Consider the following 24,548-nt stretch of genomic DNA (forward strand, 5'->3'; position numbering starts at 1 on the left):
GATTAAAAGCATTCAGTTCACATCTTTTTGACTATTGATCATTGATCATTGACTATTGATCATCGCCTCCTTACCTAACTTGACAGAGATTCTCACCTTCAGCTCTTCAGTTCGGGTTGTACTTCAGACTGATGAAAATGCAGCCTGTTGCTTAGCTGCAGGGCAATCCTCTTCAAGCCACGTTTCTTAAATTGGGTCGTTTAGAAATATAACAGGACACTTTATTTAAGGCTGTCTGCATGGGCCTTTTCCAGATAAGGTTTCAGCCAACTTTTTTTCCACCCACTTCTTTACATGGAGTGTTCAGAATGTGGGACAAAGGGTAGCTCTTGAGATTCAAGACTCATTGTAAAAAAGAAAAAAACCCACAGAACCCCCCCCCCCCCCCCCAAAAAGAAAAACCTTATGTGGCCCTAATTTCACCAGGACGCTTAAAAATCATTCATTTATGTGTAACAGTTTAGCACTTTATATCATTTTTTATTGTTTATAATTATTAAGGATTATAAAATAATCATTTAAATAGGCATTTTATTATGTTGCCTTACAGATATATTCATTTTATTGATATAAATACTTACATGCTCCTATACAGCGCTTCAATGTCAGTTTAGTGTTTAATAGTGGCAGCAGTTATTTTGCTGCTGTTTTGTCATTTCACTGTTTTATTTTTGACAGGAGCCATCTGGTGAAATTCCCCACTCTTCAAAAGTTGTATATATTGTGTAGGAGACTGCTTCTGCTGATGCAACTGTAATAAGATCTGCATGATCCCCAACAATAATTTGTTCTGACAGAATCTTGTTTGGAGGGTAATCTGAACCCACAGGCAACAGAGCGCCATTAAGCAGCTTTAAAATACAGATACAGATGTTTAACTTTTTAAGGACTTCATTATAAGGCTGCTACTCGTGCTGTAATAAGTTAATTGATATGGTGTGATCAAATAAAGCATTCGTGCAATGGTTTTAAATAATCGCAACCCGTTTCCTATTTATGATCCTGAAATCATAATTGATGAATATTTGTCTTTTATTTACAATATTTAATTGTTTTTATCCTGAACTCTTTTTTGTTTTTTGTTTTACTTAATGCGTGACACTGAAGAGGACCTGAAGCAGATAGTTCAATGCACGCAACAGCCTGCGTGGTGCTGCAGATTAAAGCCTCTTTAACGAGCACGAGAGAAAACGGGATTTATTTATTTTTTAAGGAAACGGTCATCAGAGACGACTGTTAGTCTACTTAATAGTTTATTGGGTTATAAATTCCCTTAACTATCATTTAAGCCTCATTAATTTAGGACCTGGGCCTGTCACAAGAAGCCATTTTTCCTTTCAAGTTTTTATTTGGGTTATTTTATATATTGCATAAAAATACACAAATAAAGAAATATAAAATGATGAAAATGTGTATTTTGTAGAAGAAAGCTCAATGAATTAAATTCTCAAAATAGGCAGAAACAGCCGATCTTAATCGCTCTTCAATATTCTTTCTTCAAATAAAACCCGTTGTATTTGATTTCAAAAAACATTTACGCATCAGCCAACAGGATTCATCGTTTCTTCTCACCTTGACCCAAAGAAAACGTTTATATGCGTCCATGTTCAAATGTCTCAGAACTTATTTTTTAAAGCAAATTATATGAATGTATATAAATATAAAAAGCTAGTTGTCGCATTTGCTTCGCTGTGAGTTTCTTTTATTGGACACGAGTCTGGTTTTATTGCTTGTTTCTCAGAAGCTCTTTCATCAAAGGTTTCAGAAATAAATGTTCACCATTATCACAATTATAAAATATTCCTCGAAAACTATTGATCAGGAAGATGATGATGATGGTTGATGGAAGGATTCAATATTACTCCAGAATTCCAAACAGCATAGACAATCTAATCTAATTTTATGAGAAGCAAACGTGAAAAATATTTCTTCAATAGTCTCAATTACCGATCAACAACATCTAATTTGCTTTTATTTCAACAATTATGTTAAAATGAACCTTCATTGATTTCCTCTCTCTCTCTCTCTCTCCTCGCTCACTCTGATAAGATCGTTAATTATGCAAATAAAGTCGTGTAAGTAGAATTACGAGGCTGATTTATATCCATAACGTCCCTGCTTAATAAAACCTTCATGACAGGTGACTTTCCTTCTCTATCGAATTCATCTGAACTGGTTTGCCCTTCGTGTCCCGTATTGGGACGCTTACATAACGCTGCATCTGTTTCATACGACTTCAGTTACGCAGCGCCATGAAACCGATCCGGATTCTTTTGGAAGATTTCGTTGATCTAAATCGGTCGTTAACTGTATCGCCACGCGCGCGTTCCATACGCAGCGCACACTTAACGAATTTCGTATAGCTTTTTGGTCGGCTTTACGCACCGTCACATATTTAGAGACGGTTTTGAAACTGCTTATCTTGTGTGATCCGGAGACCCGCAGGGACGTTATAATGGGCTCCTGCGGGAGGGGGGGAAGGGAGTAGGGGGGTGCGCTTTATTTATTTATGCCGCAAAAAATAATTTTCACGGAATAAACCCACTTTAATTTATTGTTAATTATAGATTACATTCCCACGAGCATTTTATTTCCACAAAATATTTTTTTTATCTTTATTAAATCGATGATTTATAAAACATTTTTTTTAGATTTCTGGAAATCAAACGCCTAATATCCGTTTTATGTTTCTGCGGTCATAAGGGGTGGGGGTTATGTTTGTTTGGGCTTTTTCAGAGCTTTCTGAGGGGAGAGACGAAACGAAATCGCCCAAATATGCGTCGATTCCTTATGAAAAATGGAGAAAAAAATATTTTTATTTGCCCCGCAAGAGCCCCTCTTCTGCAGTGGAGCAGTGAAGATCAGGTGGTCTGACAGCACCCCCTGTGGGCCGCATCGGGGGAGTGTTTTACTCTCTTAAAGGGGATGTCTGTAAAGCCGGAAGAGTTTTTTTAAGGTGGTCCGGCTGAGTTAGCTGCAGAGCGAGGACGCTCCACGTGAAGGCTCTCAGGGCGAACTGGACCCTCATCGGTTCGCTCAGCCCAGCAGCTCTCCTGTGCGCGGCAGAAGTGAGAGGGAGTTCATGCTGGAGCTGACGACGCCTGTTGGGGAGAAGCTGCACCCCGTGTGGGGAATTCTAGAACGTTGTTGTTCTGCCTGTCAGGAAAATATATATATATATATGCCGAGGATTATATTAAAAACAAAAAAAGTCCTAAAGACTTCTGTCTTCCATCGCAGCTTTCTGTGTTGTACAATGTTTGATTATTGTGGCTCATAAAGTTTCATTTAGTTTAGTGACACATAAAAGATGCTGAAATAATAAAATAAAGACGTGGCTGCCATGGAAACATCCAGATGTTTCAAATGTTGACGCGGAAACGCAGATCCGACGTTCAAACGGTTCGTTGGACCAGATCGGAATCCAATTAATGTCATTTGTTGCGTCTTCTATTGCTGTTTAGAAATATTCAATTGCCTTGATGTTATATATTAGATGAGCTTTTTTTTTGTGTGTGTCTGTTTAATATGCCTCAATGAGATGGTTTCTAATAAAAAGAGACAAATAGAATTTTATCCATTCACTCATACGAACGCGCCAACGTGATAACCGGTGTCCATCGCTGTGCGTCTGAACGGATGACCTCTGTTCATTGTGGGTTTCACCGATTGTTGACGGCGCAGGAGCGGATCGGAGCAGAGACTGCAGTAAGAGGTGACCTTGGAGGAGTCGCATCTAACTAAAGGCCGGACGCGCATTTACTGGGAACATGCGCAGGAAACTACGGCCCGGAATCAAGAGCTCTCACACTCATTTGCACACAGTCCCTCTTTGTGACGTCACTAGTAGCACCTTATATTGTATGCATGGAGTCCGCATGACTTGGTTTTCTCTTCCTCCACGCACCTCATAAACTCCTGCGCCTTCATCAGACGCGCTCTGTCGTGTCCTCGTGGCGCGTTCCCAGCCATGTTGAACGTGTTTGTCTCCACGCTTATTTCCTTGCACCCGTTTTTCCACTGCGCGTCTGAGGCGGCTTCTTCTCCGGGTCGGGAGGATTCACGGTGGTTCTTCGGGTGCGTCAACGCCAGCAGCGCGCTGTTCTCTCCCACGGCTCTCCGTGACCTTGACCCGGTGTCCTGCTCTGTAAACTGCCTGGATGAGGGGTAAGTTCAGGCTTCAGATAGATATGTCCAGAGTAAAGCAACAATAACCATTATTTGTGTAAACAATTATGACGTCACACATGCGCAAATCTTCTGTAGGATTGATCCCTCAAATAGGACGCTGTATCTGTGAAGCTGTAATATTCTTTTATTTATTTTCAAACTCTCAGGCAGGTTTAAAATGCATAAATGACACAGAAGTGTATTTGGTCTGAAATACCTGAAGCCCCCCCCCCCTCCAAAGCCTCAACTCAGAGATGTCTGCTGACAATTCTGCATGTTGGAAATGTGTTTGTGTTATCATTTTTTTTTTACGTTTTTCACCAACTCTCAGGACTTGCTTTTGCAGGGACGAGGTTGCAGCCTTGACTTCAGAGGGTTGTTACTGCGGCAACTGGCAACACAGTTTGTTGGCCTGCAGTGTGTGTTTCGACACATCTGTGAATGGGAGCGGAGAAGATGTGAGAGGACAAAGTGAAAGGCAAAAGTAAGACCGACTCCTACTGATAACTCTAAATTCATTCAGAATAACTGGTGCATGCGAGTTACAAATGCTTCTCTTTTTATGCGTGCTGGATATTTTTCACGCCTCACTTTTCTTCTATTTCCAGTTTCCTCTTCTTGCTGGTTGGAGATCGACAGGGAAAGGTGGCACTCTGCAGGACTGATGGGCCATTTCTGCACAGAGGTCATCTGTCTTACTCTCCGTGCAGAGTCCGAGCTGGCGAGAGTTTAGTTGGGAAGTTGTCAGGAAAGCTGGCGGGACGGCCCGGCGAGCCCGGCGAGCCCACAGGTCAGCCGCTGCTGTGTTTTACTCACGGCTTCTAAATAAGAAGTTTGCTTCATTGGGAAGGTTTCACTCTTTTTGCAGACATGTGAAGATGTATAGCCAACATTTACTATCCCCACCTTGACTTTTCCTGATAGTTTTATATTAATTACTTTCACTTTAATGGGTGTCACTTTGTAAAATATTTATTTTGAATATCTATAATGGCATTTGTTATATAATGTAATTTACAATCACAAATAGTAATACTATCAGAGTATATTCATCTATCTTTACACACGGCGGCCGTAACTGTACACAACATCTTTGACAGAGCATTTCTGCAAACAGTATTTATTTTTTCAAACATTTCAAATCGTATTGAGTCCAAATAGTTCAAATATTGTGTAGGTCCTTGGAAAAATAAAATAATTAACCCCCCCCCCCAAGAAAAAGCATTCTCATACACCTTTGAGTTAAAACAAATAAACTACATTAACTTGTTTGTTGCAGTTGAAAGCATGTGCTATACACTTATTTAAGTTATTTCTATCCATATCTATCGATCTATAAATAATATAAAATATCTTACAATAATTATGAATAACAGTTTATCACATGGTTTTAAATCATTTAATTCTAAAATAATGATAATGTTGAGCCAAAAGTTATTTATTTCAGATTTAGTTTTAGTGTTTAAAAATGTATTTAAACATTCTGACATTTGACTTATGTTTACACATTACACACATGTTATATTTTTGTATTTGCACATTTTCAACCTGTGTGATTTTTTGGGATTCCAGTTCTAGGAGGACTGGACTTTGCTTACGTCACTATTCAGATTCAGGAAATGACCCATAAAGGTCAAAGTTCACATCATGTCAGCGTTGTGGATGACAGCTCCTTCAGCGTGTCGTCTGATTGGATGCTAAAATCGCCAGGGAGAGTTGAGCTTAGTAAATCAAACAGAACAAGTACAGTTTTTTAAACAATGCAAAAGGAGAGTAAAAGTAAGAATTACTCCCTCACCCTTGTCTTTTGTTTAGTGTCTCCATCCCCCCTCTCCTCATTGTCCTCCACCCTCCACCTCTCGGTCACAGAGCCCTCTCCGCCCAGCCTGGCGATCTCCGTGCTTCACGGCCCCCTGGGTGTCCCCCCCTGCATCCCTTCCCTGCTGAAAGACTCCAGCCTTGAAACAGTCGATGACGTATACCTGGGCAACCCCGTGACTCTGCAGGCGGACACAGGAGACGGGACGGAGGTGCGGTTTTCGTGGTGCTTCACTCACAAGGGTAAAAGGAAAAACGTGGAGGGTGCAAAGACAATTTGCCCTCCCAGCGCTGCCTGTCAGAGCAACTCTGTGGTAAGCAGGAGGAGGAAGTGGTGTTAAAGTGTTGAACATGCAGTACGTCTCATATAAGTCACGATTTTCATTCATGTTTTTTTGCTTTTACATGTTGGATTTTCCACATGTTTTTATTCATCTTAATAACATGTGGTAATTATGAATATCATACATTGATTGTTGAGTTAGGATAATTAAGAAACAAAGTATTATCGAGACGACTGCAGGGTTAATTTTCAAGCCATCAGCTCGTTGACATATTTTACATTTCTCCAGAATTGGACCTTCGAAACAGTCGGTATTCACGTGGCATCAGTGAACGCCTCAGATGTCTATGAATGGAAACAAGAAACAATAGATGTGGTGAGCAAATGTTTTATTCACCAATTTTATTATTGATTGAAGGACAAGAATGCTGATATTTAGAATTTATCTAAATCCCATGTAAAGGACAAAAGCAATAATTTGTCCACCTCTCAATAACCTAATGAGCAGGATTACAGGGTTCGAGATATAACACACTTTGGCTGTTAATACTTGTTTGTGGAATTAACTCATGCTTGTTTCAGTCTTTTTTTTTTATTGGGCTTGTTGATCATAAAAGTGATTTTATATTTTCCAGATGTATAGCTTAAAATCCAATCTGCATTTCCACTTCCAGATGGTTGTGCAGCCTTCTGACCTCAGACTGGGTGCATCGGGGAGTCCGCTGGCATCTGGTAAGAGTGCTTCTATGGATGTGAAACCATTTAGCACCATGAAGCACATAAATATCCGCAGCCTCGCACTGAACGCTGACACAAAGGTCACTTTAAGAAACGGTGGTGGAGGAGACTTCAGGAGTGAAAGTGAAAACTTCAGTGAGCAGGACTGCAGAGTGGAATGCAAATGTTGGTCTTCCTACAGTGACACTAAAAGCCTTTAATCCAACCAGCTGGTGTTCAAGGTTCCCGGTGTGTTTGAATAGAGTTTGATTTAGCTACTGGGTCAGATGAACAGGAACAGTAAATTAGATTTTTGACCACACAGACACAGCTGCGGCTGAATCGAGCGTCTTCTCAGAACGGGGGGGGGGGGGTGGTGTTCAGGGGAACAGGAAGTTGTCACCACAAGATAGAGTTAATCCACCCCACCAGTCAGAGTGACGATGGCGAGGATGTCAATCCAACACCGACTGAGAACATAAAACTTTTGAACAATTTCATTTTATTGAAAATGTCTCCAATTGCATCTCTAATCTCTGTCGAAACACATTTGTTGAATACATTTTCTTGTCCCCCTAACAGTGCAGATTTATGCACCAAAGCAAGCATATCCCACAAATAGCGATGTGACTTTCCTGGCTGTGACCGAAGCGCCGGACCCGGTGGAGTTCCTCTGGCACTTTGGGGACTCGAGATCAGCCAGAACCACTTCAAGGAGCGTCACCAAAATATACCACAAACCTGGAAGGCATGAAACACAGATTAAATATTCAAAATATAATGGAGGGGCTTCATTAATCCAGACGCAGTTACTCTGTCACTGAATAATGAATGAATAATCTCCCAGATGAAGACGGCAACTAAACGCGGCGATGTTTGAGGAGAGCTTCAGTTTTATGATTCAAAAAGTCTGACACATCATTGTTTGCTGCCGTTTTGACCAATAAAAATGCGTGGATGACCTTGAGATACAGAACTTGAATGGCGTCTGCTCCTTGTCCTCGCTGCAGGTATGACGTGGTCGCGGTCATGTCGAGAAACCAGCGCTCCCGGACGTCTGACGCGTTTCCGCTGGTGGTCCAGAGAGCGGTGAGACTCAACAGGCTTCACCACCAGCCGTCGGTCGTACTCAATCGGACGGTAACTTTTAGTTGCCGGGTCAACGAGGGGACTGACGTCAGCTTCCTGTGGGGCTTTGGAGACGGCTCATCCGAGCAGGGGCAGAGCACAGAGCGGCACGTCTTCCACAGGTGGACTCTCTCTCTCTCTCTGCATCTGTTTGGGTTCCCTTCAGTTGCTCCATCTTCAATTACTCGTTATAAAATAAAAATAAAAATGGATGACCGCATTGGTCTTTAATAAAATTAATTTGAAAGATCCTTCTTGATTATTATTTTGTTTTTCATTTATGTATGTGAAAAAAGGAATATTAGCTGAGAAACAATTTTGTGCAACATCAAATCTGATTTTTTCCTGCCTCACCTGTGCTTATTATTAAACGTGTGTGTGCTTTACTCTCTGCAGAACGGGAGAGTTCAGAGTAACGGTCACCGTGTCTAATCGGGTCAGCGCCGCCTCTCTAAGCAGTCACATCTTTGTCGTGGACCGGCCTTGTCGCCCCCCACCAGTCAAAAACATGGGGCCTCTCAAACTACAGGTACATTTTACCAGCTGGGCTGTTGGCCTGAACCGTAACGTGAATGTAGCGTGGTTGCCAAATCATTTAAAGAACATTTCGGAATCCTCTCTTTAAGGTGCGGAGACACGAGCCTGTCCGTCTGGGGGTGACCTATGAGTCTGAAGTCGACTGCGATGGTTCAGGGGGGCTTTCCTACACCTGGACCTTGTTCGACTCTGCCGGAAGAGTCTTCCCTTTGCCTCCAATAGACACAAACAAACAGAGCCTCCTATTGCCCAGCCACCATTTGCACTATGACACCTACACTGCCATAGGGAGGGTAAGCCTTGAACGCAACATGGGCCTTAAACGGGGACATGCGACCAAGAATTGATCGTGCACCTTTTGCAGAATTGAAGTAATTTGACTCCAATAGCTGTCGTTTGCTCTGCAGGTTCAGGTTGTTGGCACTGTGGTGTACAGCAACTACAGTGTCAGGGTGCAGGTGATCCCGAGTCCTCCTGTGGCCTTCATCCAGGGTGGCACCAATATCTTCATCAACAACAGGAACACCACCGTGGTAATCTTGGATGGACGGCGATCCCATGACCCAGACTTCCCTACGAACCCACTGAGGTGCAGACTCACCTCTACTTATTTCATCTTTTGACTTTTAAATTCACAATCCAGTTCTAAATTGTCTCTCTGCAGCTTCGACTGGACATGCAAACCGGTCAGCTCCATCAGCAGCTCCTGCTTTCACCAAGATGTTCCCACTTCATCCTCCGTGCTGGTGTTTCCTGCTCGTTCCCTCAAGCGCAACTTTGACCAGTTCAAGTTTGCGCTCAACGTCCGCAGCGTTCGGCGTTCAGCTTCATCGGAGGTCTTCCTCTCAGTGACGTCCGGCGTGACGGGGTGAGCGTTACAGACACACAGTCACAAGTAGAATAGCTTACCTGCCTGCAAATCAGATTGACCTAGCATTAGAAATATGGATGTCTTTTCCAATCCAGGAAGGTGTTTGTGAACTGCCCTCAGTGCCGGGGAGGCCGGGTGGACTGGGAGCGGTCGCTCTCCATCAGCGCCTCGTGTGAAGGCTGTGATGTTGATCCACAATACATCCGGTACAGCTGGAGCCTGTACCTGGTCAATGCATCCTCCAAGCCTGTCACAGAAGGTGGGGGGGGGGGCATACATTTCCATTCATTATGTTTGCAAGAAAAAAACACTTACACATATTTTCTTGTGCTCTAGTTCCATTTTGTTACACAGTGGACATCGCTGCTCCATCAGCCATCCTGGAGGGTCCCGGCACCCCCCCTCGGAGCCCTGCGACCGACGGCAGAGCGTCATCGAAGAATAGCGGAAAGAAGTCAGCTATGGCTTGTGTGTAATTAAGTCTGACTGGTTGAATAAGAACGCCCCCCCCGGTGCTTCCCTGTGGCGGTTTCCCCCCTGCAGAAACACTAAAAGAGAAATAACGCCCTCTTTGCTCCTTCTCACAGTGCTGACAGAACCTGATCCCTCACCTGTCGCTTCTCTCATCCACGTCAGAAGAGCAGCAGCAGGTGACCCTCAGCTGCCGCGCGCACGGCCAGCCTGTGCTCTTTGAAATCGTCTTATTTCATTCTGTAGTTCAGTCAGAATCTAATCTTGTGACTATGTAACATCGACCACGCTGACAATGTTCGGCCCGTCAGCGTTCAACACATGAACACCAATCGGGAGAATCAACAAGAGCTAATAATGTGCAAGGTCACAGTTACAGTGAAATGGTTGGTTTATGAATTATTTAACAGCTTATCCTCTTTATGTCCAGGAGAGGAACCCTTTTATCAGCCTCTGGGGGGTTTTGACCCTCCCACTGAATACCAGCCACTTGCCCTTGACAACAGCAGCGTCCTATATCCGAGCCTTTTGAGCCGGAGTCACGCTATCGGCGAATTCCCGGTTGATTTGGACTCCTCCGCTGACTGGGAGCTTCCTGTCTGGGAGGACGACCAGCCAGGTGAGGTGTAAATCGTCTGAAATTTGTGAAGCCAATCAGACCTTTGATCCGGGTGAAGCTGGGAGGAGCAGGAAGCTCAAAGGTGTTGAAATGATTCATGCATTCTGCTTGGAGGAAGTTCTTCTATTGTGAATGTGAGAACCTGAAAGGGCCATAAATCAAAGCAGTCTGCAAACACCCATGTAATCCAGAGAACACAGAAAATGCTGTAAAAAGATGTACCAAGGCTTGAAACTAGAATTTAGTCTTTAGTTTGGGTCATTTGAGCAAATCAAAAGAAACTATTTGATCATTTTCAGACTTTATGAAGGAATGGGACATGGATCAGAGGAAAGAGAAACAGACGCTTGTGTGGATTTTTAGTGCTTCAGCGCAGTATTTTATTTTTTATGTTAATCTGTCTCCATTACAGATTGGGATTACGATATTTCCTCAAAGAGACCAGAGGAAGGAGACCCAGGGATTTCGGCAGGAAGACCCATTGGTACAGGGCGTGTGTGATTTTGTGTGTGTGATCATCACTGCTCGAGTTTCTGTGTTGACCTGTGAATATTCTCAGGTGTGGAAGGTGAAGCCTTTGAGCCAATAGATGACTCAGTCTTCAGCCCAGCTTCAGAGGGAGACGAGGGGAGCAATCTGGTAGATTCTAGGCCGTCTGTGGTGACCCAGGAGCCGATTCTGCTCCATTTATCTCGCGACCTGGTAGACCCGGGCCTTTTTGAGTCCTACACCTATGGAGGTACATTCTTCACGAAGCTCAGACAAACATTCCCTCCTATTATTCATTCATTTCAATATTCACTGACGACTCCCTCTGATTCTTTTCAGGAATTTCCTCCCCTTCGTTCAGCTTCAAACCCAACAGTCTGAAGTCTGGCAGCAGATACATGCTAGAAGTCAGAGCAGGTCAGCTTCACTGGACGACATGTAACGCATTATCAGCACCGAGCCATGGAATGATAAACAAACAGGAACTTGTAACGGAACGATAAATTCTGTACAGAAATCCGAGAGCAGGGTTTTTCCAGGAGTGTTTATGAACCAGAGAAGCTCCATGCGATTGTCTCTCATCACGCCTCTGAGATGGGACACGTCTAACTGATGGATCGAGATACTAATCCGACTGTTTGGTTTTCCTGTTTAACACAGAATCTCACAACGGTCTTCTTGGTCGGACTCAGTTGTTCTTGAAAACCGACCCTGTTCCAAAGGGCATGATGTGTCAGGTGCAACCGACGACAGGAAGCGAGTTATACACACACTTCAGCATCTTCTGCTCTTCAGGGAAAGAGGTATCTCCTGTCCCGCATGGTTGGGACAAACATGGATACTCAGACATAAAGGGACGAAATTCCAAGTATTTTTTGTGATACAAGTAGAAAAGTAAAATGTTATGTACCGGTATTTGTTGTCTTAAAGGATACCCGCATTTATTGTATTGTTGATAATTCTGTGTGTGTGTGTGTGTGTGTGCGTGTGTGTGTGATGCAGGATTTGCTGTTCGAGTACAGCATCCGCGTGGGAGACGGATCTCCCAGGATTCTTTATCAGGGGAGAGACTTCCAGTACTACTTTAGCCTTCCAGCTGGTGACCCCACTGATGACCATAAAGGTGAATACACACACACACACACACACACATGCGTGGATGGATCATTTATTGAGTGTTTTTTTTTGTTTTTGTTTCCGTAGTAACTGTTTACTCCACGATCAGAAGCAGCGTGTATGGGACGACCACTAAACCCTGTCCCGTCAGCGTCCAAGTCCAACCAAGCTTCTTCAGAGACACGTCTTCTTCTCGTGATCCTGATCTGGAGCTGTAAGAATTTCACATCAGAGTTGTAGTAAAGTTGCTATTTTGATTCTCTACTTGTTGTGTTTAGATCATGTATATTATTTCCTGACAGACACTGTTGAGATTTACAAGCCTGAATTCACTTAAAACCTTTATAATAAGATGTTCCTAGTAAGATATTTGCTATTTAAATATATTGCCTTTTATATAGCTAATAAATGCAAGTGTGTACCTAATGCAGCATTAATTAAAGTGGCTGTTTTTGGAGTTGTATTCAAATGACCCTATTGCTGTTCCTACATTACGCTGGTGTGTCATTGGGACGTCTCTGTCTCCAGTTCGGAGTCAGGTTTGAAGAACCTGTCGGCTCTGGTGCAGCTCGGGAATGATGTGGAGGTCCGTAACTACGTCAGTCTCCTCTCCAGCATCCTGAACAGACTCAGCGTGGACACCAAAGCCGACACACGCGCGCAAAGACTCACACGCAACGCACTCATTTGCACAATGTGTGCGCTTGAGAGCAGAGAACAAGTACGTTTTAACAATAACTTGCAATATCTCTTTTTCTGTTTGCATTCAAATGACATGTAAACCTTTCAGTTACGGCGTTTTGATAGCATGTCATTTAATCCTAGGCGTCCATGCTGGACAGCATCTGTCTCCTCAGAAGTCTTTTACAAGTTACAAATCAGGTAGGTAGAACTTTGTCTCACTATCTAAAGATATATTTGATGCTGGAAGTTATTTGACATATTTCCTTCACTCTTTTAGGTGTCATTAGTGAGCGCAGGACAAGTGACTCGTCATGTTCAGGTCATCTCAGATCGGTTTTCAAAGTCCAGTGATCCAGTCCTTTACGATCCGGACCAGGAGGCGCTCGACACCCTGGTTGCTCTGCTGTCATACAGCCTGCAAGCTGCCGTCACACTCGAAGCGTTTGATTTTAAGCGGGAATTAAAATCGACCTCACACGAGGAAAACGCGGGAAAGGCTCTAAAACCTTCTAATGGCTGCATACCAGAGTCATCGAGTGGAGTTCACTTCACTAGAGGAGGGTCCAATACAGCAAATCAGATGGTTCTGCTTGTGGCTGATATTCTGCAGACCGCTGCAGATCTGATCCTGGTGAGCGAATGCAAACGGACGCTCTGCTGCATAGCTACTCCTAAACGTGCACGCTCATTTCATTTATCCCACATCCTATTGTTTTCCAGAAGTACGCCTCGTTTCACGAGGCCAAAGAGCACGTGGTCAGCACCGGGTTCATCACCTTATACGCTGCGTACCAAAACCAAACCTCCACTGTCATCACCAGTGGATCGACCAGCGTCTACACGACAGCGTCTTTGTTCCAGCTGCTGTTTGATCGTCACGGCAGCGCGACTGACGGCAGGCCGCACCGATCGTGCGCCCTTGGCCTGCTGACTGAGCTCACCCACTCACCTTATACCTGGGCCCACGACCATCGGAGGGTGAGACCGGCGTGACACGATGCCGCTCGGCGATGCAATGGCAAAGGAATCACTCTCACTTTCCTCCACTGATGTCCAGCTGCCTGGCCCAGTAGTCGACTTGAGTCTGTACGAGTGCAGCACCAGGAGAAAGATCCCTGTCCGCTCACTCGTTCAGCCCGTACAATTCAACCTGCGACCAGCAAGAAGCGTACGCCGGCATTTCTCCATTCTTGCCATCACTGCAGCAGAACGCCATCTTGAATGAAAGCACGCAAACACATGATCACTTCCATTCTGCAGACCAGCTCTGTGCACGAGTACATCCTCCACTGCAGCCAGGTCAACTACCACAGTTTCAACATTACCCAGGAGCACTTGCAGCAGGCCGTCAAGCTGAGTATAGCTTTCACGCCGCCGCTCAAGAAGGTGTTTCCCATCATGCTGCTCTTCAGGTACATTTTTAATTCCCTTTATATCAGCTACTAGTTTGAACTAGGCAATAACACAACACAATAATTTCAATGACTTTATGAATAGTGAGGAAGAGAACGTCATACAAAACTAAAATAAGTGTCTCCGTTCTGGTAGGATGTTCGAGAGGCCGACCCCCGGGATGCACCATCTACGCAGGATCTACTATTGGGAGGGCAACGCCACACAATTCATTCTGCCCTCATCCTACCTGCATGGTAAGAAATGCTTTAATCCATCGATCGGTGAGCAGCCCTGCCCCCCCCACCCCCACCCCCACCCCCTCCTTCCAAGTCTGTCCATCTGTTAATTTATCTATCATCTATCAGTCGACTCAAACTCAACCTGACCGCTTCAATAAAGTTCCTACAAAACGGTAACGCAGACGTTGATACGAACCTATTTTGCTAATATGATTAGAATATAAATGAGAAGATAATATTTGTTCAACATTTATCAAAGTGCGTTCAACAATTTACGTATTTTGAAACACTGGATTAAAATCGTAATTGTTTTTATTGTAGCTCCGGGGGTTGGTCACCTTGCCCTGTTGCACGCTGATTTTGAGAAGGCGCCCAGACGTAAGTACGCGAGTGAACGGGTCAGCTACAGGCTCACGGTGGACAGCAGCTTGTGTCTGTCCTGGGATGGTCACCGAGGGACCTGGACACATCACGGCTGTAGGACGTGGCAAGAAGACGCTACTGCTGCTGTCAGCTGCAGGTAAGGCATCGATCAAATGCTAATACCCACTTCCACACACGGAAGACAGAACCCGACACGGTGATGGTGACTTCTGGCTCGTCTGGCTTGTCTCAGTTGTCGCCACTTGAGGCCAGTAACTGTGGTGCAGCAGCGGATCCAGAGCCGCCATGACACAACCAGCCTGGACCCGTTTCTCAGGTGAACCCTCCTCGTGAGACTTGAAAGATGCATGTCATCGGATCAAATCAAATCTCCCTGTTACTCTAAAAACTGTATAGCAGAAATTCAGTCCGCTTCACAATCGCTGTCCAGGTAGCGTTACAATCATTGAGTGACCATTTCTGTAAATCACGTTGATTCTCTGCCGTCCCAGCGTCTCCAGTGATCCGACAGTGCTGTGTGTGTTGGTGCTGTGCTTGTGCCTGTGCATCCCGGGTTTGGTGGCATGCAGGAGAGCAGATCTCATCTCTGAGGAGAATCGGAGAGTCCACTACCTTTCCGATAACTCCCCGCACGACCCGTATCTGTACGCAGTTACGACCCACACCGGTCCCTGCTCTGCAGCCTGCATGAGTGCAAAGGTACAGGATCGATCGTGCCATCTTCATTTGAATGTCCGTATCAAACGACATGCTTTGACATTCTATGTTCTTTCAGTGACACCTACGTTTAGCATTTTGTCTGTCCTAAAGTGAAGACTGCATGGTGCGTTTGGGCTGTGAACCCACACACTATGGTCACACTCTTCCTCTTTACCTTTCAATATGATCTGTGCACATCAAGCCGCACAATTAAACACATGCAGACAAAGAACGCTTTATAGCCGTTTCCAGCAGTGGAATTCTGAAATCTTGTGCTCTCTGCACTCGCAGAGGGAAAAGCAGGAAACCGCTGAAGGCGGTTCGGTTATTAGTACCATCTGAAGGAACGTAGTTTGTGATGAGAACCATGTAGACACCCCCCCCCCCCCCCCTCCAGCTGAAGGATTAACGCATTGGACACCCCAACATAGCCGACAGCGTGGCTGAAATCCGATTCTCTTCTTGTTGTGATACCAGAAGGATGGGGTGGTCGTTGTCCCACAGGGTGAATCTGAGGTTCCTCTGACCGGGGCTGTGACGATGCCTGCAGACGAGGGGATCGCTGAAGGGTCGTTTTTCTTACTGCTGGGTGACCTCTCACTTCGGTTTGATGACAGGCTGTTTCTTGATGTTTTTTATGGAGGACTTTTATGAGCTGTCTACAGAAGCCTTGGCCCAAGGGGTTGATCATTTTAACTCAGATAAGTTCCACCAGGAAAACCTTAAAGAATCACATTTCACCCTGTGTAAATAAAAAAAACAACATTTATATTTCAGTGGAAGAGGTGGTTGAGTTTCAGGCCTGGGCGATGTTAGTGAAGGCTTTACTGAACTTTAGCCTGGTATCACTGCTGAAGAGTCCAAAATGTCCTGCATCCGTAAGAGCGGCTAAAAAACACCACCTTTGGATGGTCTGTGGATAAAACGTAAAAACACAAAGTCAAAGCTGAATGATGTCGTTTCGTTCTAATTCAATAGCAGAAGTCATAAAACACCGATGCATCCATCATGGCCGTGCGATTTGTCTTCGGATCTGTTCCCACTTTGTTTCCACCTGAGCTCATCCTGAATTCTAAAGCTGTGGACATGTTTAATCAAAGTGTGTGTGTGTGTGTGTGTGGGCGGGGGGGGGGGGGGGGGGGGGCGGGGGTAGCAAAGAGAATTGCATCCGCCAGGTTTTACATTTCTCCATTAAGTTATTTGTTTGTTTGCTGCCAGCACTAATGTGTCTGATTATTTGTTTCCTTCACCAGGTTTACTTATCACTCAAGGGTGAAGATGGGGTCTCACAGACAAGGGAACTGCAGGTCCCAGGATGCACTTTGTTCAGGAGGAACTCTCAAGACACCTTTATATTTAGGTAAAGTGCAAATATCACCACTAAAGCGATAAATGTTGCTTCCTTTTACGTTTCAGTCCTGATTGAACTTGATTCACTCGTTCTTCAAGCCTTAATTTAATGCAACCTGTCTTTGGTTTAATAGTGCAGCAGAGAGTCTGGGCCCGTTATGGGGGGTCCACATCTGGCATGACAACTCCGGACCCTCCCCCATCTGGTACATCAAACAAGTGAAAGTGTCTGAGGTAACCGACTTGTGAATGCGCCGTTTCCTCTGCGTTGACTATATATATATATATATATATATACATGTAATTTTTGTCTGCAGGTGAGCAGAGGGCGTACGAAGGGTCGTGCTTGGCTTTTTCTCGCTCAGTGCTGGTTGGCTGTGAACAAAGGCGATGGCCAGGTGGAGCGAAGGCTGCAAGTCTGCACTCAGGGAATCTGCTTTTCTAAGGTGCCGCTGTCACACGTGTGTAAGCGTCCTCTAATCTAATCTCTGCCCCGTCTGACCCGGGTGTCTACCTGTATGTCTGCAGATGCTGCGTCTCAAGCTATCTGACTACCTATCAGACTACCACCTGTGGATATCTGTGCTCAGGTGTCCGCGCCCCAGCGCATTCACGCACACTCAGAGACTCGGCGTGATCCTGCTGCTGCTGTTTGGGTACGCGTGTGTCAACACGGCCATCATATCACAGATGGATCATCTGGTATGCTATTTAAAATCTTTTTTTTTTTTTTGTAGTTTAGTACATGAGTGCTCCACAACATTTGATCAAAAATTCAGCTGTTTCCGATTCCCGTGTTTTCAGTTGCCATTCGATCTTGGCGTCATTGATGCATCGGCTGTTTCCGTGACAACTGGAGTATTAAGCGCACTGGCGGTGTGGCCTGTAGCAGCAATAATATCCTTCTTGTTTCGTTTACGGGACGTTAAGCTGACAGGGTCAGGTTTTCAACACGTTAAGGGTAACGAAACTGAAAAGGTTCTTTCTGAAGGTGAGATTTATACTTTTGAGTGAAATTGATTTGAATGCAGAATTGTTTGTTCTTCTTCCTGGAATGGAAAATTAAAATGATTTCTTTCCTTGGCTCCTCATATTCTTCCTGATTCTCCGTGACTCGTCATAAAACGCCCCTTCAGTAACAAACACTCCATCTGAGCCCGCTCAGGAAGTCTGGAGGAAGACATTTCAGGTTGCACCTCAAGACTTTGTTGTTTTCTCTGTTTTCACACTCCTCATCCATGTCTGACTCTTCATCTTGTGTTTTATTCTTTATATTTTAGAGCGCAGACCTGCAGCCAGTGTCCAGTACGCTCGAGGAGAATAAAAACACAGATGAAGAAGTTGTAATTCCAGCTGATGGGGTGATAACAAAGGAGGATGCTCTTGCAGTGGAGAACAATAGGAGACCGCCGCTTCAAAATGTGTTCCTGATTCCTGGCAGCAACAATGATCAAGCTCCTCCCGACCTTTTAAGAATCCGAAAGGGACTTTTATCCAGTACATGGAATGAAGGTGAAGTTGTACATTCTCAAGGAAGGCAGAAGGAGGACAGCCATCACATGGCTGCATGGCCTACGCACGGCAGTTCCTCCCATGTCACCCACCGCCCACGGCCGAGGTGGAGTCGCTGTCTGGCCTGGACACTGTGTCTGCTGTTGTCTCTCTCCTGCCTGGGGCTCTCTGCAGCCCTGGGGATGAGGTATTAGATGTGTGGCTGCATTAAATGGAAGGTTGTGATGATGGATAATAGTCCGTCACTTCTTAATATGTCCGGTTCTGTATGTGTGTGTGTGTGTCAGGTTCAGCACCGGTAAAGCCCTCCTATGGACGCACTCCTTTTTCTTCTCCCTGATCTCATGCATCTTCCTCATCCAGCCAGCTGTGGTATGTATTTATTTTTTAAATATATATTTGAACATTACATATTAATAAATGAAATATATTCTAAAATAGTTCAGGTTCTTCTTCTTTTCCAGGTTATTACCGGAGCAGTGATAGTCTCATTTTGGTACAGGCAAAGAGCAGATGTCCACATTCTCTCCAGTATTAGAGCGTTTGAGACGGAGACATCACAACTGTGGAACCGCAATGACGGCGGTCGATCAGAATACTCAAACCTTGAGAAGGTGATCGCTGGCTGAATTCTAGTTTATTTCATTCCATTTCATTCTATTGAAATCCTTTCAAACCTGCGGTCACTTTTCTCTGACCGGCAGCTGCTTGGAGCCCGTCATCGAGCCCGTTACCTCTGTCTCGTTCGCCCGCCAACTCCAGCAGAGCTGAGGAAAACCCATAAGAAGAAAATCAGAGATGATCTTCTCTATAAAGCCCTCAGGTGTGTGACTGTCAGTGTGTCTTCCTGGATGTGTGCACCAGTTTGTATATGAATCAAAACTTTAAAGGGATCATCTTTGTCTTGTCCTCCAGGGATTTGTCCATCTGTCTCTCCATGCTTCTCCTGATGCTGTGCATAAATTTTGGGAGCTCGTTCACAGACCATTACCACCTCAACAGGGCCATCAAGAAAGAGTTTATCAAGAAAGAGTTTATACAGTAACATTTGTGCATGTCATTTCTCTCTCTCTCTCTCTCTCTTGATCTGATAACCTTTCAATACAAATCTTATTTCAGCAGAGGTCATGAAGATGCATTTATGTCCATACGTAAACACGAGGACTGGTGGAAGTGGGCGGAGTCCAGTCTCCTCAATCTACTGTACAAAAATGCATCGGCTGCAACTACGGTAAAGTGATGTTCAGTGAAAATATGAGAATAAATAACCTTGGCCATGGATGCAAGTCTCCGTGCAAGCAAAGAGCTTATTTTACATGCTCGCATTATGAAATCGAAACATTGATCTCATCCGGCAGTCCTATATCTTGATTGGAGAGCCAATCCTGTGGAAGACAGAGGTGTCCAACTCATCTGGTGGCCGGGTTAGTAAAGAAACAAATAAGTATTACTTATTTACCCTTAACAGACTCATTACTTAACCTATAAATAGGATTGTTTTTTTAAATGTTGTATTTTTAAAAATAAATCTGCCTGAAAAGGACACAGTCCTAAATTTTCACATACCTATATTGAAACAGAGATTACTAAATGTAATAGTTTTTCAGAGAAAATAAACGATGCTAAATTTTAACAATTGAACTTTTAATAATCACATCACATTCTCGTTTCTCACTGTGGTGTTGTTCACTACATTGTCCTGTAGAGGGTGCTGTTTCACAAATTATAGACCCATCCTGCAACAATAATCTAAACTGATCATATCTGAGATTTATTTATAATGACAGATGCTTGAATTTTTGCATTGTACGTTCAAATTAAATGTAATCAAAGCTGCAAATCTATCTTGATTTATGATTTCTTTTTCAGCTCTCTAGTGCGGCACTTTTACCAGAAGGTCTTCGCTTGTTTTTGTCCGGGAGCAGAGCATTCCCTCATCCACAATCCGATGTCTTAGCTTCATTGGCAGCACATCCAAAGACATGTGGTCTCCTGGACTGCTACTTAGGACCAAGTGCTACGACCGGCTTTGGCCACACAAAGTGAGAAGCATACAGATGCCCACATGATGGACATTATAGGTGCATTTTTCCAAATTTGATCTCTGCTGGAATGGTTTCCATTGGTAACAAGTTAACAACCATAATGTCTCAAATATCACCCAACCATGATCTCCACTCCTGCAGGGCTGATGCAGCATCCAAGCTGAGGCGCCTGCATTCGGGTGGTTGGCTGTGCCGCCAGACGGTGGCTGTGGCGGTCCAGCTAACTTTGTTCAGCCCGGCCCCCGGCTTGTTCACCAGTGTGACCATGCTAACTGAACAACACTTCACCGGCGTCCTGATGTCTTCTGCCAGAGTCCAGTCAGTTAGGGTGCATCACATTCCTGGCGTGTGGGGCTACCTTGTTATGGTTTGCCAGGTAAAACATTCCAAAAATGTAAAAGAAATATATCTTAAAAGTCATGGATCTATGGACAAAATAAGGATTCTCTTTCATCTTATTTATAACTGAAATAATTCAATAACACATTCAATGATTCTACAGCTCCTCTTCCTTCTTTTATCTCTGCTGCAACTCTGTGATCAAGTGTGCACTGCTGTGCAGCAAGGGCTGGTGGGATACTGGAGGACACCCTGCAGCTGGCTGGAAGTGAGTCCAACACACACACGTAGCCAAACGAATATGTCTTCCATACACGGAACACACACAAAAAAAAGCATGCTCACACACTCACACACTCACACACTCACACACTCACACACTCACACACTCACACACTCACACACTCACACACTCACACACACAAATAAGGTCACAATGTCCTGATTGAAAGGCCAAAGTAACCCGTGGCTCTTGTAAAGTATTGAGGGTCAAAGCACACAGAGCAAACTGTGCATGATCATTCGTTACTGCTGTGGGAACACACCTCTCTCTCTCTCTCTCTCTTGTAGGCCAGTTTGCTCACAGCATCCTCAGCGTACTGCGTTTGTTGCATCTATCACTCCAGCATGACGGTGACGCTCGCGGAGCTGCTGCAGAGTCGAAGTCATGGAGGAAGTGTCGACGTCAGCCTCCTGGCGACATGGGAGCAAGTGAGAGAAGGAAACGAATATTTACTGGTTCTTTTTAACACACTTTCATTCAGTAAATAACGAAAGCCCGTATTGAACCAGAGCGGTCCTGCTGGGATGGCGATGTGAGCTTTTAGGATATCACCATGTGGATAAAGATGTCTTTTGTGTCTGCAGTATATCCGTACTCTGCGTGGCGTCCTGCTCTTCCTCTTCACCGTAAGGTCTGTTGCCACGTTGAGGGTAAACAGGACGATGGCCGCCGCCGCTTCACTCCTCACCTCCTCTCTCTCCGGCCTTCTCTGGCCAACGGTAAACGCATCGTGTAACAACACCGTCAGGCGGCAGGAGAAATGATCACGTATTCCTTTTTTCCCCACACCTGCATCCAACTCAAATTTGAATGTAGCATTCAGCATACATGCTTTACAAGCCTTCTTGATTACAGCACATTATTATCGGAATGTCTTTAATAATCTCTTGTGTTATGCAATAATAATGCATAAATTGCATAAATTAATGCAATTGTATTAACAGCTGTTTTTCGCCTTAAATCAAATGGCTAAAGCCCCTTTGCGTTTGCATTTCTCACTACAATTTCAAGATGGTGGAGTTAAAGTGGCCATTTGGTGCGAAACGAAGCACTAGCTCACTGCGCACGTGCAAACGATCTCCTTCTCTCGTGTGTTTGCTCTTCTGTTAGATATCAGGTCTTGTCTTGGTGGCGGCGATGTCCTGTATGAGAAACCTCCTGATTGCACGAAGCTCCTCCCGCTCCCTTCAGGGTCCCACGGCGGAGCGCGGCCCCCACTCTTCGTGGAGTGATGTCCTTTATAGTGGAGTCCTCCATCTGTCCTCCACTATGCTGTGGACAGCAGTGGTACGTATCTCAGTTAAAGGTGGGGTTTTTCTTTCTTTTTAACCGCGTCCAGATCTGTGTGCCAACAGTCGTGGTTTTTTTTGTAGGTTATAGGTGTGGCCTCCTCTTTGGTCAGAGGTGTGAAAAGAACACAGAGACGGAGGAATGCTTTCACAGTCACGCAGTTTATTGGCTACGTCGGGCGGACGGTGTCTGTCTTCACCTGGCAGCGTAAAAAAGCAGGGCTTGAGAACCACGTGGAAGGGAAGGTGAACAAAACGTTCCTTAATTCATAAACAACAACTAAGATCTTTTATTAAAAAGCGTATTTCATGAACTGATGAAGTTGTTGTGTAGCTTTTAAATGTCTGTTTGCTACTGACGGATTACCTTGGAGTAACCAATCCATTTACAATCCTATGCTATGGACGATGCTAGTGTCTGTTTAACGTTATAACATTCATCATAAAGCTTCCTGCCTCTGTTTGCAGCCCATTCAATTCTCAAACTGTATAAATAAATTACATTTAGGAGTAAATGACTTTGGCTTTTGTTTTTCCAGACTTATTACCTTGAGGAGTTTGAAAACTTAATGGACGAACTCTTGTTCAGACTAAATGCCCTCTCGGACAGTCTGCACCACACTCTTCCTCCCAAAGCTCACCACCGTTCTGTCGCAACTCCCATAGAGGAGCCGTCCAACGTGGAGGTACAGACGGGTTTTTGTTTCATTCCGAATATGCAGAAAACAAGGACACAGACACACATTTGCATCGCTCTGTCATAGGACTTTGTCAGAACAGAAATGGCACAAGAATCGAATGATCGCACACATGCCAGTGACCATGGAGACGTCCTTCCTTCATGTCACCTGAGCCAGTAAGAACATTTCTCAGGCATCTACTTAGGCTGCAGATCAAATACTGAAATGCAAATTACAAAATGATAAAATTATTCTGCATGACTCTACATTACCAGGCACAAATCTGAACCAGAGGTCCTGCGGCAGAAAGGCCGCCGGGAACACGATTCCTCCCTGCTAGACATTGTGGTGGCATCAGAGTTCCAGTCCGATTTGAAGACACAGGACCGCCTGTCCCTCCCAAAGTCAGCATGCCTCATTACAGTTTGGACAGAAGATGGTCCGGAGAAGCGGCTTGACCAATGGGCTAAAACAAATGACCATTTCAAGTTAGATAAAAGTCAGGCCAAACACTCTGAGGTGGTGGTGGAGGTTCTGGTCCATACGGACAATTTCAGTGTCGAGTCAGATAAACAGTAGAGTCTTTGTGGAGATCACAGCTCTGGACACTTGTAGCCACATGTAGGTAGAAAAACAAGATGCTTTTCTGTCATGTTTAGTTATACTAATAGATCTTATTTCATTTTCTTAGATTAGTAGTACTTCTATACAAATAAAAAACAGTTATTGTACAAACTCAGGAGTTTGTTAACTTGTTGAGATGATAAATTGATGTACAGAATATCAATGGCTGAAAGGGACACACAGCACATGTCTTTGTAATGTAATGAGTAAAAATACATTCGGCATTGACTTTTGAGTTGCTGTGTTTCTATGCGTGTCGCCCTGAGATGAACCGTACAGGCTGGAGTAGTCTCCAGTCATGACATGACCTGACAGAGGAAACGGATATAAGACGGGTGTGAGTGAAATGTCATTTCTACCATAGCGCAATAATAAATAGATCAGTTAGAATAAACTAAGCCCATCATTCCACATTACAATACAATTATTTTATAAATATATATATATATATGATTTGAACATCAAATTAACACATTTCTCTTTAGTAAAGTATTATTTGTTGAAGAAAATATTAGGTTAAAAACATTACTTCTTAATAGGTTTTTATTATTTTCTATAATTGCTGAAGATACTCTCTAAATATTTACCATGATCTTGAGGTTGAAAGAAAATTATGACAAATAATTATTGTTGGTTCATTGCATAAAATGAAAAAGTATAGACTATAAACAGACTACAGCTCTATGTAATCTAGCACTAGAAATAACATTTGTACATCCAATATTAATACTCTAATTTAGGAAAGTGAATTGGTTTATATAATTATAGAATCAGCAGTTTGTTTCGAATTCTATAATAGAACTAAA

The 24,548-nt window shown here is 44.1% G+C and overlaps 1 protein-coding gene across 1 annotated transcript; it reads left to right on the forward strand.

The window, feature by feature from the left end:
• The first annotated feature begins 3,970 nt into the window (after window positions 1-3,970).
• Window positions 3,971-24,146, forward strand: LOC137904061 (polycystin-1-like protein 1). Its single transcript, XM_068748226.1, is given in 52 exon segments — window positions 3,971-4,167; window positions 4,779-4,960; window positions 5,743-5,895; window positions 5,986-6,200; window positions 6,946-7,144; window positions 7,571-7,736; window positions 7,999-8,238; window positions 8,513-8,645; window positions 8,743-8,946; window positions 9,061-9,242; window positions 9,318-9,521; window positions 9,620-9,783; window positions 9,861-9,992; window positions 10,112-10,174; window positions 10,426-10,614; window positions 11,027-11,098; window positions 11,174-11,353; window positions 11,443-11,520; window positions 11,764-11,906; window positions 12,106-12,226; window positions 12,307-12,433; window positions 12,748-12,940; window positions 13,045-13,101; window positions 13,181-13,330; window positions 13,385-13,534; window positions 13,624-13,881; window positions 13,961-14,071; window positions 14,164-14,315; window positions 14,452-14,552; window positions 14,859-15,057; window positions 15,154-15,237; window positions 15,413-15,620; window positions 16,874-16,980; window positions 17,105-17,204; window positions 17,288-17,416; window positions 17,499-17,672; window positions 17,775-17,948; window positions 18,251-18,669; window positions 18,770-18,854; window positions 18,947-19,305; window positions 19,398-19,514; window positions 19,602-19,721; window positions 19,846-19,906; window positions 20,352-20,524; window positions 20,669-20,903; window positions 21,030-21,134; window positions 21,437-21,577; window positions 21,734-21,868; window positions 22,260-22,436; window positions 22,523-22,684; window positions 22,963-23,195; window positions 23,394-24,146. Coding segments are annotated over 52 exon segments (8,517 nt in total). The 3' UTR covers window positions 23,698-24,146.
• Window positions 24,147-24,548: the final 402 nt, after the last annotated feature.

The sequence above is a fragment of the Brachionichthys hirsutus genome, chromosome 14, assembly GCF_040956055.1.
Source record: "Brachionichthys hirsutus isolate HB-005 chromosome 14, CSIRO-AGI_Bhir_v1, whole genome shotgun sequence".
Taxonomy (NCBI): domain Eukaryota; kingdom Metazoa; phylum Chordata; class Actinopteri; order Lophiiformes; family Brachionichthyidae; genus Brachionichthys; species Brachionichthys hirsutus.